The 15,405-nt window shown below is 34.7% G+C and overlaps 1 protein-coding gene across 2 annotated transcripts in view; it reads right to left on the minus strand.

Moving 5' to 3' along the window:
- ANK2 (ankyrin 2) overlaps nt 1-15,405 on the minus strand; it is a 673,807-nt gene that overhangs the window by 480,372 nt on the left and 178,030 nt on the right. The window contains exon 2 of one of the 2 annotated variants that reach the window (XM_086704361.1): nt 11,143-11,203. The exons of the other annotated variant lie outside the window; for it this stretch is intronic. Within the exon in view, the coding sequence (XP_086560487.1) occupies nt 11,143-11,163 (21 nt within the window). The 5' untranslated portion in view covers nt 11,164-11,203. The remainder of the gene's footprint in view (nt 1-11,142; nt 11,204-15,405) is intronic. 2 annotated transcript variants of the gene reach the window in all.

The following is a 15,405-nucleotide window of genomic DNA, read 5'->3' on the forward strand; positions in this document are numbered from 1 at the left end:
TAATATTAAAATAAATTAGGCTATTTACAAATTCAGTCTTCTAGAAACCGTAGTATGGGCCACCCACTATCCAGCTCTCTGAATTGTGGGATATTTTCCATGTTACTCTTTTTTTTTTTTTTTTTTTAATTTTTTTTTCAACGTTTATTTATTTTTGGGACAGAGAGAGACAGAGCATGAACGGGGGAGGGGCAGAGAGAGAGGGAGACACAGAATCGGAAACAGGCTCCAGGCTCTGAGCCATCAGCCCAGAGCCTGACGCGGGGCTGGAACTCACGGACCGCGAGATCGTGACCTGGCTGAAGTCGGACGCTTAACTGACTGCGCCACCCAGGCGCCCCCCATGTTACTCTTCTAAGAATATACATTTTGGGAATCCCCACTGAAAAGACAAATTGCTTTTCATGGAAGAAAATGAGAGGGACAGAAAAAATAAAATCCTAATATAACCTCTCCCCACTCCCCTCAAAATAAATTGGCAGCTAAATGGTTTTTCTTACATTTGATATTATACCAGTGGAATTTTGTTTGGAAGCTGAAGTAGAAATGAGTGGCTTATAAAGCAATGCTTTTATATCAAGTATCAAAGTTTTTGGTCATCTCTTAATAGGAAGTATGTTTGGAAATTCTTTTTTTTTTTTTTTAATTAAGGTCTAGATACATCATGGAGCTTGAACTCACAACCCCAAGATTAAGAGTCATATGCTCTACCAATTGAACTAGTGGGGCAGTCCTGTTTGGAAATTCTTAGACCTTATAAGTGATTTCTCCTTTTTCCCAAATTTATGTTACTGAAAAAATATTCATTAAAAATGGCCTTTTTTCCCCTGAGCCATAAATACTATGCCCACATATCCATAAAATGCCATATCCAAATTTGTTAACATGACATAATCGCTAGTACAGTAGTTACATAACTATGCTCTTAGCTAACTTGCTTCAGAAAGGTGAACTATTTTTCTAGCTGACTCAAAAAATTATTGACAAATTTTATGTACATATTGGTTTTCTTTTTTTTATCTGAATAACTTGGCAAAACAAATTATATAGAGACAACTTTAGCTTCTTTTTGGTGTCATTGACAGTATAGTAAGTACAAAAGTAGCGTTAGACTTTGTTTAAAATTGTATTGATAATGTTATGTGGTTTTTACCACAATAAAAAAAAAAGTATTGAATTTCTACCCATGATTCATAGGATATATGATAAAACCAATGGCTTTTCTTGGGGGATGCTGAGACACAGCCCCTAGGTATGGGACATTTTGTAAAACGCACTAACTAAAATAGAAAGACATTCATTACTGAGTTGTTCACAAAATACCAGACATTTGTGTCTACATTTTGAAAGCAAATATAAAAATCATATTGTTGACAGGATCAGTCACTCACTCAGTTGACCTGGTCTCAAATACACTCAGGCTTAGCCAAGAGCACATTTCCAATCAACTACACAAACACTCACTGAGGAAAGGTAATAGAACCACACAAAATTTAATATATCTAAGAGACCATCAATATTTGAGCCCATGTCATCCAAGTAATCTTAATCTGTAGGTGATTATAAGGCACTATCAAATGGTTAATTCAAAAGGAGAATCCCCACCCCTTGTTACTTACTTATCTGATATATACACTTCCAGTTTCCATCAAACAAATGAACGTAATTTTTTTTTTTAATTTTATAGGAATGTGGGTTAGGCTGCTTTATTTTCGATTGCTAATCCGTGTAACCTACGTGAACTACAGAACTGTTCGGTGTCCCAGCATTTTTTAAAATTATAGATAAGACTTAAATGATAAATTCTAGAGTTGGATTCTGGTTTCGCTATAGTAAAAGAATCATGAAGTATACTGATGAGGTTTGTAATAGCATCCTAATGTATTCATTCCTCCAGTTATGCAACATTTATTAAATGCCCATAATATACAAGAGGCTGAGCAACATGATTTATTCTGCTGAAACAAAAAGGACATCAAGTGAATTGGCTAACTGCTTAATCCTCAACTTTGTTGTAGTTATCTTGGTTGGAATAACTTTAATCCCTTTGTTCTCCACAAGGAAAATTTAAGTCACACAATATACATAAGAAGAAAAGATAAGGAGCACGCATGGAAATATAGAAATGTAACACTGACAAGGTGGAGGTGGAATTCACCAGGGCTAGGCCAGTGCCTTGCAGTAGATGGCAGAAACTCAACAGTTAATCACACTATTGCGATATCCAGAGAAGACAAAGTAGTGTCACTCCCACACTCTTCTTAAAGGATTAGTGGACTTTGAGATGATTTTCTAAATGCTCTGTTCCTCACTCTCCTTCTACTTGGTAAGTGGATATTGATAATTCTCTCATTTGGTTGTTACATAAAATTGACAAAAATAAAAAGTTCTCACCAAGTTCTTGGTGCAATAAATAAATAAATAAACAATAAAATAAAATAAAAATCTTAATATAGTGCTTCTATGATATTTTAGGTTTGCTACTACTTTGCCATTATTGTTCTTCATTTTTGTCTCTTGTTAATCAAGTTTGTTTATTCACTAAACTTTTCACACAGTTGATAACTTTACTAAATTGTTTCATCTCATAAATTTCATTAAGCAGAAAATAATAATAAAAATCAAATGTGAAATACTCATCAGCTAAAGGGATACACAGATACATAGATATAGATATATACACACAATCTAGGAAGTTTATAACAGTAGCATAAGAGTTATGCACGCCTGTTCTATAATAAAAAATTTTAAATTAGCCATATTCCTGAAGGATACAGGCTGTATGGAATTTTAATGTAGATTTATAGTAGGTGAAACTGATGGACCATAACCAGAATTCCACATGTATTATGGGGGTGGGGGGGAGGGAGAACCTAATTGCTATTTTTGTTTCACTCACTAACAAAGGCTAATGACATGTATTTTCTTACTATCACATAACAATCTTTTCTACCATGTGGATGTTTTTGTGACTCCCTAATTTCAATCCTTTCAGGGCAATATTTACAAAGAGAAACAATGTTATGTCAGTGTTAATCTCATAACAACACTACCTTAACTCTATACTTTCTACAAAAGTCAACCAGATCTATTTATTCTCAGCCTAATTGTCTCAGTAGACCTGCTCCATCTTCTGGCTATTAGTGTTCATATTTAACAGCAACAACAAAAAAAGAACTAATCTTCCCTTCCTCACTCGTAATGCCAAATAATTCTCATAATAATGATATAAAATAAGCAGATCAATTTACTTTTGATGGTTAGTAAATTTCAAGTCAGGACCAGTAGTCTTTTTCACTGTGTTAGCCCTTTAAATATGTACACATACTGCCTTAAATAAAAATATGTGTGTGTCTGTGTGTGTGAAAACATACATATTGAAAAAAAGATCTAAACAGTATAAAATGCATTTATAAAAGTGAAAGTCTCCTGTGTCCACTCACAGAGTTCTATTTACCAAAGGTAACCACAATTAACTGTGTAGTATCCTTCAGATATTTTCTAGAACTATGCACAGATATTTATGATGGAAATAGAATCACACACGGTGTCCTATCTCTTTTCTTTTCTTTTTCTTTTCCTTACCTTGACATCTTTCTACCTCAGAAAATAGAAATTTATTCATTCTATTTAAAAAGCTCTCTATCTACCAGTCCACTCTTAAAAATAAGTGTTCTCTTAATTTTTCTATTTTTAGCCCAAACATTTTATAATACCCCAATTGTAACTGAAAAATTTACAACATGTGAAATTCAGAGATTTACATTTTAAGTAAATCAGTTCTTTCTACTGTTTTGTATGATTTCATTTTTTAAATAAAATAGTTAAAATACCTATATTTGAATTTAGAACACAGGGTCAAATTAGTTGTAATTGCTATAATATTTTATACTGAAAAACCAAGTCATCACCCAATTTATTTATATGCATATAATCAAATATAAAACATATACTATATATTAATATCAATATATACAGTACATTTTCACATGGCAATGTTTTCCAGAAAATACTTTTTGGAGATACGTTCATATATATTCCTCTATAGCTTGTTTTTCTGTAATGTAAATAATCTGAGTCAGTAGACAGGGTTTGTCTTGTACAGATACATACTTAGAAAATTGACTGCATTGATTCATTTCATAATGATAAAGCTACAGCAAAAAGTAGCAAGAAAAACAAAAGATATTGAAATAGAATTTTCCTTTTACTCAAAAGGTAAATGGCAAAATATACAAGTCGTCAAATTATAAACCCATATGGCTTGGGCTTCTGTCAATTATGATAAATTATTTTGGGAGCACAAAGGGGTATTAAAAACATTTTTGAAAAAGGCTAAATATAGGTTTTTCTTTCAACATTTTTTAAATGTTGCTTCTAAAATCTCTTAGCAATTAATTGTCTTCCAAATATGACCCTCTTTCTAAGGTAAAAAAGACAAAGATAATTAGTTCCTCTGGAAGTCTCTATGTTTGCTTGATTGTTCTGAGTAGAAATATGCATATTTGTAGATCTGCCAAGTTCAACCCATTTTGCTAGAGAATTCCCAGTGCATTGGATTTTTGCCAAAAACCTAAGCTTGGTTATTCAAAGTTCCTTTTTATCCATCTGCAAAATTTCACTCTTTCCTTTTCTGCTGGCGGCCACAGACACCCTTTACAGATATTAGATTTAGACATGCAATGAAACACACATTTGTTCCCGTTAAGCTTTACCACAATGAATACTCCAGTACCTCCTTATCATAAGTATTTTACTTTAGAGCAGCTCTCAGTAACTGAAGTTCACCATTCCCCGTGGAGCTGAATAAAGCTTTTCTGTGATAGGCTCTTCCTATAAGATTTGCAACTCTTACCATTATTTGAAGAGTTCAGAAGCACTTCTAAAAGCTGTAAGCATTTTACAATGTTTTCTTTGCACCACTGAACAGCCCCAGCTGATGAAAGCAAAATGAAAAGGGCCAGATGCATGCTAAGAAGGGCATGCTCTTTTCTGTGAGATCCGTTTTTTCAGCTTTAGATCAGGGTAAGGTCCTGTTTTCCTCATATGCTTTGCCTCTAAGCATGTGGCCTCAGACATTGGAAATTGATGTGATTCATGTTAATTTTGGGGGGGTGGGGGGACGGTGGGAGAAGCCCAAGAAGAACTTGCTTACTCTATTGTTTATTTGTTACAAAAACTTAAAACACTAAAGATATGGTTGACCACCAAAACTAACATAAATTTTACTGTTGTGTCTGTGGTTAATTACGTGACCAATTAACAACTGTAATAGTTACTAGCTTTGCTAGAATTATAATTTATACAAGTTAAATGGAGGAATTATGGGAGCAGGAGGCAAATTTTGCTTTGAAAAAAAGTAAGTAATCAATTAGTTCATTAGAGCTTTGTTCACTTTATCTGATACCAATCCTTTCTACATAGTCTCTGTTGTACATAGACTGACCAGAGTGAAGGAGTATTTCCGGTTGTGAAAGAGGAAAATTTGTCATAGAGCGAACACTTCCCCCCCCCACACACACACAAATTATGTTCTTTTCTTAGTATATTAGTAGTACTTAGAAACATTAGTAGTGCTTTGGTTTACTGAGTCTTCATTTTCTCCTTTTTTCACAAGAACAGAAAAAAGGGAGGGGGGGTATGCCAGCTGTAAACAGCTTTAACCAAAACCAAAACATAACAAAAGAGGAAACAGAATGAAAGAAAAAAGCATTCTTTTCTCTGGTCACAAGAACTGAGAGGGAGAGACTATAAAGCCCCCATTTTTATTTGAAGGTTTGGTAACATTGAAATGGATTAAGATGCGCAAATGTAATTCTATTGTTCTCTCAATTATATATGTTCTTCAGGAAAAAATACCCCAAAAATACAGAGCTTGAGAGTTTGGGGTTAACTAAATTTAAGCAAACCGTGTTACAATTGTTGATCAAAACAAAGGACCAATACTCCATTACCAGAGGAAATGTCTCAAATATTACATATGATTTACATGAACAGATACATTGGCACAATTTGAAGTATAAAAAAATGTTGACATCACAGGCAAGCAAAAATATACATATTATCAATAGTCATGTCAGTGTAGGTTATTCTATTTCCTAATACCTGAAAAGATTAGTCTCTGCTATTTTCTCCCAGTAGCCCTACATATTTAAGGTTTTTTTGTTGTTTTTGTTTTTTTAATTTAAGTAATCTCTACACCCAACATGGGACTCAAACTCATGAACTGGAAATCAAAAGTTGCATGCTCTTCCCACTGAGCCACCCAAGTGCCCCTTTTTAAAGTTGTATTAGTATTAGTATTAGTATTAGTATTAGTATTAGTATTAGTATTAGTATTAGTAGTTAAGCCCTACATATTTAAACAAGCCTTGAAAAAAATGTAAACACTCAGGACTGTAAATTTTATATTTGGCTCACATGATGTCCTATTTAACCCTTTTAATTATTCCCATTTCCTTTTGTTACTTGTTTCTCTATACCTAGAACAAGATTTCATGTACCAGTGTAGATTCGAATGTATGATTCAGGGATATACACTTGAATTGAAGATGTCAGGGACATAATCCAGAACTGAGCTCCTTCTCCTTCCCCAGGAAATGAATCTTGGAATGAAAGAAAGGATAATGGGCCAGGCTTCCAAAGTCAGGGACACCACAGGGAGTCCTCAGCCAGCCAGAGCTCATCCCATTGATCTCTATATTCAGAGCTCTCTTTGGCATAAGCCCCAAGTGACCTGAGCCTTGAAGAGATAGTCCTCTAATCACCACAGTTATTTAGAGGGAGGACTGTTTGAGGCAATTAAAAAGGCAGTAGGTTCTAAGGACACAAACCCTCATTGGACTCTCAGAGCCACTTCTTTCTCAGTGAACCACTGAAGTATTTAACTTCTTGGGCAGCACTCTCTGGCATGGAGGACCAAGCCTCTTCTTGCTATGTCTCTAACAGTTTTGAACTTTCCCTTCAAAACTTCGGCTACTTCTAATCCCAGCAGGCTGTTGGATCTGACTTCATTAGGCCACTTTGGTCTTGAAATAAAATGATCCAGCAAAATTTTGGCTCTACCACATTTGCTGGTAATTTACCGTGCAAATTGGACAAGCCACTTAACTTCCATGAGCCTCTGTTCCATCCAATATAAAAACAAGTCATAATATCGACTTTACTGGGTTGCTACAACTATTAAAAATAACACAAATAAACTATTCGGTATTGTATGTGTCACATATCATATGTTTAGTACTTCCCCAATTGGTTTTATTAGTCTGTCTTTATAATTCTGTTAGCAAGTTCACATACTCCGATTTAACCTTCTTTTGACCATTTACTGTATCTGTTTTATCCATGTTCTAGTTTCCAACTAGACAGGGTACTGTTATTCTCTCGAAAATATTCAATTCCATGTCTATAAATACTGTCAGCCCTAGGCAAAGTCATACCATAATGGAAGAGTACCATCTTGGTAACTTACACACTTTCATGGTGGCTCAAGATCAAGGCAGTTAAATCCTCTCTACCGTAGTCATATGTCCATCATTCAAGAACAATAAAGAACAGTTCTATTCATGAGCTTACCAAAGGGCTCCCCATTTACAAACTTTGGTCATCCGGACCAGCAAACATAATTAAATGGAGTGCCTGGCATTTTCAACTGCAGATTTGAAACATAGTTAGAAATGGTTTTTATGGAATTTCTTTGGCCAAAATTAGTATCTATTATCACTAAAATTAGCATTATAAAATAATTATATGACTTGGGTCAAAGTAGGCAGTAACCTGCTTATTTTAATCAGAGAACAAAATTATCCGCAAACCACCATTTATCTTAAAAGTTTTATATTTTAATGAAATTCAGTATAGTTGTGATCACCTAGAATTTTAATTTTCCATATTCCAAGGTTCAGTGGTGAGGTCTCAGAAGACCTACCCAAAAGTGGGATGAGAAGGAGGTGGTGACTATAGGTGGATCCAAGATCCCCCATGCCTAATGAAACCAGAACAGTTCTCTTTTTATCTTTGTTTATACCAAATTTTAATTTTCCAAGTGGTTTTGCAGCTAAAAAAACATTTGAAAGTTCCTGAACTAGAAGATCTCTTCAGTCTAATAAAGAGCTCTATGCCCTCAAGTAAACACTCTTAAAAATCAAAATGGGAAATGGAAATTTAGAGTTTCTAGTTAAATGTGCATATTAACATAACAGTCTTACAATTCAAAGTCAACAAACTGAAGTTTTTCATCTTCTGGACCCACTTAATACTTTCACAGTCTAATTGACTATCCAAAGGATACTCGCCAGAAGAGGAAGAATGTGCCAAGCTATTGACGCCTGAGTAGGGACAACAGGCTCTCTTCGGTCATGGCAAATAGGACACAAACTTTGGATTTTAAAAAAAGGAATCTTTTCTTCAAAGTCAAACAGTGATCCTAAATTTTGCCATGAAAATAGTGTCATTAGGAAATACACACCAAAACTGAGGACCTGAAAAAGAATAGTCACTATCTTTCTGATCCCTTTCCTTGAAGCAGAAAATCTTTGATTTCTGATTTTTTGAAAATAATATTCATGCATATAGTACATTTACAAATATACATAGTATATATTCATGAAAATTAAGGGAAATGACCACACTTAGATGAATGTCCTCAAATATGGTTCCATCCTAATTCTACGGAAGAAGGTAATCATTTATTAGGTTTCAATAAATCCTTATACCACCTAAGGCTTGTCACAATCTACAAAGGTTGACTGAATTGGCAAGTTCACAAATTGGAATCTTAAGACCACTGCAAAATTCAGAGAATCTGATAAACTCCAAATTCTCAGTCATTGATACCAGCCTAGTCTAACAACCTAGTCTCCAACACAACTTTCCCTCTCCCCTTCTACTCTCTACAAACACTATTTCCAGCTTTCCTCTTTTCCTCAAAAACTTTCCTAACTGCACTGGCCATACCTTCTTCATAGAGAAAAGAGAAACCATGGTTAATACTCCTTATAAGTATTATACCAAGTCTATGAGCTTATCTGTATGTGTGCACACCCTCCTGTCCCTGCCTTAGTTACGTTGAAGTAGGTATCCTCCCACCAGGTACGGGTAATCTCTTTTCCTGCACTGCCTACTCCAGCCCTTTCTTCATTCGCAAGAAACCCATACCTTCGTTTCTTCCCTTCTTCTGCACCATTCCCATGAACATTTAAACATGTTCAAGGCTCTCTCTCATCCCAACGTCCCTGTCCAGCTACTGGATTCTCTCCACTTTTATTCAGAGACAAATTTTTCAAAGAGCTATTATTTTTGCCAACTCCATGTCCTTACTTCCTATTTATTCCTCAATCCACCTCCAATCTGGCCTTTGTCCTTACTTCACCAAAACTTCCCTTGCCAGTGTTACTAAGGACATTCACATGGGAAAATCTAATGGGTTTATTGAAGCCTTCATGTTTCTTGGCCTGTCAGTAACGTTTGACACTCTGTCAACTCATTAGTCTCACCTTTCTTTCAAGTATTGGAATTAGTCCTCAAATCTTTATCACACTATAGTCTCTACAAAAGTGGCTTACTTATTTCAACGGTCTTAGCTACGAACTGTGAGACAATGATTCTCAAAATCCACCACAGATCTCTTCTCTGAGTTTCTAAGACTCATCAATCCAACTGCTGACTTGGCATTTACACTTGGAAGCCTCACTGTACCTCAAGTGAAGCAAATTGTATCATAACATATTACTATAATATGACAGGGTAATATCTGCCCTTTCTAAAAACAGCCCAAGCTGATTAGTGCTCTCATTATCGGTATTGATAAAATTCCCCAGGTCTCATTTGACAAAAGAATAGCCACAAAGCAGAGAAAATGTATGCTAATTAAATGATCATTAAAAAAGTAAACTTCCGGGGCGCCTGGGTGGCGCAGTCGGTTAAGCGTCCGACTTCAGTCAGGTTACAATCTCGTGGTCCGGGAGTTCGAGCCCCGCGTCAGGCTCTGGGCTGATGGCTCAGAGCCTGGAGCCTGTTTCCGACTCTGTGTCTCCCTCTCTCTCTGCCCCTCCCCCATTCATGCTCTGTCTCTCTCTGTCCCAAAAATAAATAAACGTTGAAAAAAAAATAAAAAAATAAAAAAGTAAACTTCCTAGTATAAAGTTGTTCCCCCAATTTTTTTTTTCAAATTTCTCTTCACATTAGGCCTCTTCAGTGGCACCTGTCCTGAGATTTGTAAGATCCTTCAGAAAATTTTAAGCAAAATGAGAAGTTTTTTTATTGTGATTTTATATTTGAGTTGATTTCTCTTCTTCTGATATTCTCATGTATCTTCTGCTTATTGAAATGAATTGTTAATTTAGTACAAAGGGACAATACATGGTTCAGTGCATCTAAAATATCACAGTCTTTTGTGTGATTGCCAATGTTAATGGTATCACACAGCTCGTCTAACAATTCATAATGCAATTGTTTCCCCTGTGACAATGATAGTTTCTACAATATTTTAAGGATTTCTTCTAGAGAAGAAAGAGATTCTTCTAGATGAGATTTGGGACTTAAAAAAATCAGATGTCCACAAACCATGCATGTGACAGATATTCAGAACTGAGAATTTTTTTATTCTTTATTTCTCTCTAAGTGTAATATTTCCTTCTTCCCTTCCTCCCTCCCTTCTGTTTAAAAACATTTTTTTTTTTACATAAATAGAATCTGGAGAGTTCTCCACAGTGATTCAATCTATTTAAATTATCCAGAATCAAACTGCGCTATTGACAAGCTTAGAGCAATCAATTTGATGAGCAATCCTGGAGATAATGTTTTGATAACAGACAAGAAACCATAATCCCTTAGAGAAAATAGATGACTCTGATGCACAAATCCCAATGTGTTCACTTTGTCTATTACACCAAACTTGGTCCCCAACCTCCCTCTTTCCACCAGTCAATATGTTGACAAAATGATCAATCTCTTTATCTTTCTACTCCCCTGTAATACTGACAATATTACATTTTTTATAATTAAAATATTATTAAAGCTCTAACATCTTTAAGTCTGTTTACATAAAAAATTATTTTTGCCAAAATTGTACTTAGTTACTTTCCAACCTCTATATCTTTCGATAGGATTACTTTTACAGTGATATTAAAATACCAAAAGTACCTTTTGCAACATGGCTGTCATTTGAAATATCAGTTCTTCATGTCCCTGTTCAGTTACTTACCTAAAAGAACAAAAAAGGAAACGTAAGTTTGAAATCATTTTAATTTATTATTAAGAAGAGTTTTTCCATTTCTAATAAAAATAGGTTTGTAGTAGCACTTAAAAATTACTTTATAAGAAAACTCACTCTATTATAAATGCAAAAGAGCAAAACAAAAAAAATATGTAAATATTTTAAGAGCCCAGAAAAGTAGGCAAACAAAGCTAGTGAAAAGATGGAAAAATAGCATATATAAGAGGAACAGATTTAAGAAGTTATGAAAATATCTAATCATAGGGAACTTTAAGCAACATTAGTAGATTTGACATGCTCATGATACTTGTGAACAAGATGAAACTCTTGTGTTCATACTAGAGAACTGTCTTTATTGGTTCAAGTTTAATATGCCAAACAATACTTTGATGCTTTGGTCATATTCTACATAAAAGTTTACATAACCAATATTAAAACTTTTATTGTTAGAACAATATGAAAACAGTAAAAGAATTTTAGGAACAACAAAAATCATTCTTACTCCACTATCTGAACTCAACACTGTTCTTATTAATTCACGTTCTCTCTCCTTTAAATCTATGAATATGAATATGTACTCAGTTTAACAGGTAAATATAATCCTCGCATGAATGTTAAGTATGTACTTCTTTAAACCTAGCATATCTAACACACTGTAAATATAAACTATTGTATTCTTCTTCTCAATTATTATTGTTTATAATTATTTTCCATGCCACTGCCTAGAGTTCATGCATGTCATTTCAAGGTCTGCAAATTTAGTTAGCCATTATCTTTTTAATGACTTTAAATACTGCCAAATTTCTATAAAAATAATTTAAGTATGAGTGTGTATTGTATGTATGTGTGTGTGTGGGGGGGGGGGGTATTCTTTTTATCTCTTCAGCTCCACTCATCTTCAGTCCTAATTTTTGCTGATTTATGTGTTTTGCTATATCTGGTAGGATATATCCTTCTTTGTTGCTCTTTTTTCTTTTTCTTCCAGAATATACTTTTAGATTCATGCCTATGTGTTTTCCAAATAAAGCTTAGTATCAATTTCTTGAGTTTAATTCCTTAAGGTCCAATAAGGCCTAAGAGGAGGGCATTCAGTCTATAAATAGATTACATGAATTGACAACCACAACAATTGTTTGCCATCTCATCCATCCCTTATTCGATCTTTCCTTTCATCTCCCAAAAAAAGCATTTCAGTTTTCTTTGTATATTCCATGCACACCCTTTCCTAAGCTCATTTCTAAATATTTAATACATTTTCTTCTTCAATTGTCAACAGGATCTTCTTCTTGCATTTTCTCTCTGATACATATTAATCTTATTAATCCCTCCTCTTTTATTTTGTGTTTATTCTCTTTAGGGTTTATAGGCTCTTTAAAGTTTCTGTCATTTCTATGATTACATAACAATTTTTAAAACTATAAGGAAAATGCACCAATTTTTCCTGAGTATCCCCACTATAGAAGTTAATAAAATTAGGCAGACAGACTATGATACGCAGAATAATCTGGAGTTGATGGCAGTGAGGACGATTATGATGACTTCCTGAGCCACATTTCAAAAGCAGGCTTCAATCACACAGAATATTCAAGTATTTTATACTTTTGCCTTACGAGCCTATATGAATCAACCTAAATAGTTTTCTTATACAGATTTGCAGAGAGAACTTACTACACAATCATACCCTTTGGCTTTTCTCAGAAAGCTATTTTAAGTGTATTTGTGCCTTATGGGAGAAAAGGTCAAAGGATGTGAACTGCAGTTTAACAGAAAGAGCCTGGCTTTGGAATCTTATTGGCCAGGCTTCAAGGCCTAACTCTGCCACTTGCTAACTATAGGCCCTGCAAAAATTGCTTAAACTCTGAGCCTTAGTTCTTCTCATGAAATGAGCTTACTTGGAAGATTAGAGATGCTCCTGGCATAAGGCTGGCACTCAAAAGGTGGTAGGTTCTATACTTTGTTGAAAGAAGGCCATGTCTTGACTTTAAACGTTTTACATACATTTATTCATTTAGTCTCACAATAGCCATGTGAAATATTACGCACTCTAAGCCCATGAGGAATGGGTTCAGAGTCTATATTGAACAAGTTCACAAATGATCAGTGCTGATCCAGGATTCTAGCCATTGTCTCTCTGATGCTAGGTCTCTATTGTAACATCCTATCTTCTGTTTTCATTCCTTTTTTCTACTAAGATCCAGTTTTTCATAATATTCTAAAGGTCTCCTTTTAATTTGTAATAATTGGAAAAGAATGCTTTCAAATTTACATTAAAAATTCAGTGAATTAAGCCATCTGGGTGGTTCAGTCGGTCAGGCATCCAACTTTAGCTCAGGTCATAATCTTGTAGTTCATGAGCTCAAGTCCTGTGTTGGGCTCTGTGCTGACAGCTCAGAGCCTGGAGCCTGCTTCACATTCTGTGTCTCCCTCTCTCTCTGCCCCTCCCCTGCTCATGCTCCATCCCTCTCTCTCTCTCTCTCTCTCTCTCTCTCTCTCTTTCCCAAAAATAAACAAACATTAAAAAAATTATATAATACTGCTTTGGAACTTGCTTTTTTTTGTCCTTGTGGATATTGGTCATGCCAGTATATACAAATTCATCTGTTCTTTTAAAAAAAATATTTTCTTAGCCTAACAGAAAATATGCATGCACCATATACCTATTTAATCAAAGAAAAGGCATTCTTTTCATCATACAACATCCACAATTAGTTTTAAAATTTCCTAGTTTTAATTTATATCTGCAAAGACTACATTAATAATTATTTTTAGTTTTTTATTTATGTTTATTTTTATTTTTAATACAAAATTTATTGTCAAATTGATTATTTTTAAATTTTTGAGTAGGCTCCACACCCAGTGTAGGGCTTGAACCCACAACCCTGAGATTAAGAGTCACATACATGCTCTACTGACTGAGCCAGCCAGATGTCTCAATAATTCTTATACGAAAGAAACCTGAGGGATGAAATTTGCTTCAGAGTCAGTCTAAAATATGTACAAAAGCATTGGCCGAAATGGCTGACCAAGGAATGTCAAGTTGAATAAGCATCTTCCATATCATAGTTAAACCAAAATGAAAAAAAAATTATGAAATGAGAGATGCCTGTGTTCTATCATTTCTTCTTTAACTATCATTTAGTAAACATGTGCAATATATTAAAAGCTCTATATATTATCTATTTATTCTTCATGACATATAAGACAAAAATTACTGGGGAGCCTGGGTGGCTCAGTTGAGTTGATTGAGTGACCCTTGAACTCAGATCTTGATCTCAGGGTTGTGAATTCAAGCCCCACATTGGGCTCCACATTGGGCATGGATCCTACTAAGGAAAAAAAAAGTTTAAAAAAAAGACATAAATTACTAAATCTCTTTTACAGAAGAGATAACTAATCATCATAAAGGTTAAGTAACTTGCCCAGGCTTTGTAAGTGTTAGAACTAGAATCTATCTATCTCCAAAGTCTTCTTTTTCATTATATCCTGCTACCTCCTTCAAAAGATTGGGTTTACTTACATTTTACTTAATAACAGGAGATTAGACAATTTTTTCATGCCAAAGTCATGTTATATTTAAGTTTGGCTACATGCTTATCATATTATATCACAGTATCATATTTTCATGAGATGTGGCTTGGCCTATGTTATCAGTAAGCCATTAAAATACTGTAATGTTTCCATTTCATTTTCTTTTGCTCTTCAAGGAGATTTAGAACTTCACAGTCATTAACCGACATTCAAGCCATGAATGGTTATGACAACATGAAAAACTCAAATACCAAAGGGTTAGAGATGTTCCAGTGGCTTAGAGTCCCTAGGCCGGTGTCCCTGGACCAATTACAGCAGAATCACTAATGGTGTCTTTAATAACACCAGAGTCCTGAACCTCACCAGTGTAACTTTTAAAGACTACACATTTTACAACTTCTCCAAGATGATCCTTCTGCCTATTAAAGTTTGAGAAATACGGCAAGAATCATCGCCTTATTTCAGTGGATGTCAGACCAGCAGTATATCAGCATCACTTAAGAACTTGTCAGAGATGTAAATTCATTTTTTTTTAAAGTTTATTTATTTTTGAGAGAAAGAGAGACAGAGTGCAAACAGAGGAGGGGCAGAGAGAGAGGAAGACACAGAATCTGAAGCAGGCACCAGGCTCTGAGTTGTCAGCACAGAGCCCAACCCAACCA

Source organism: Puma concolor, chromosome B1, assembly GCF_028749965.1.
Source record: "Puma concolor isolate L17-30 chromosome B1, mPumCon1.1.hap2, whole genome shotgun sequence".
In the NCBI taxonomy this organism is placed as follows: domain Eukaryota; kingdom Metazoa; phylum Chordata; class Mammalia; order Carnivora; family Felidae; genus Puma; species Puma concolor.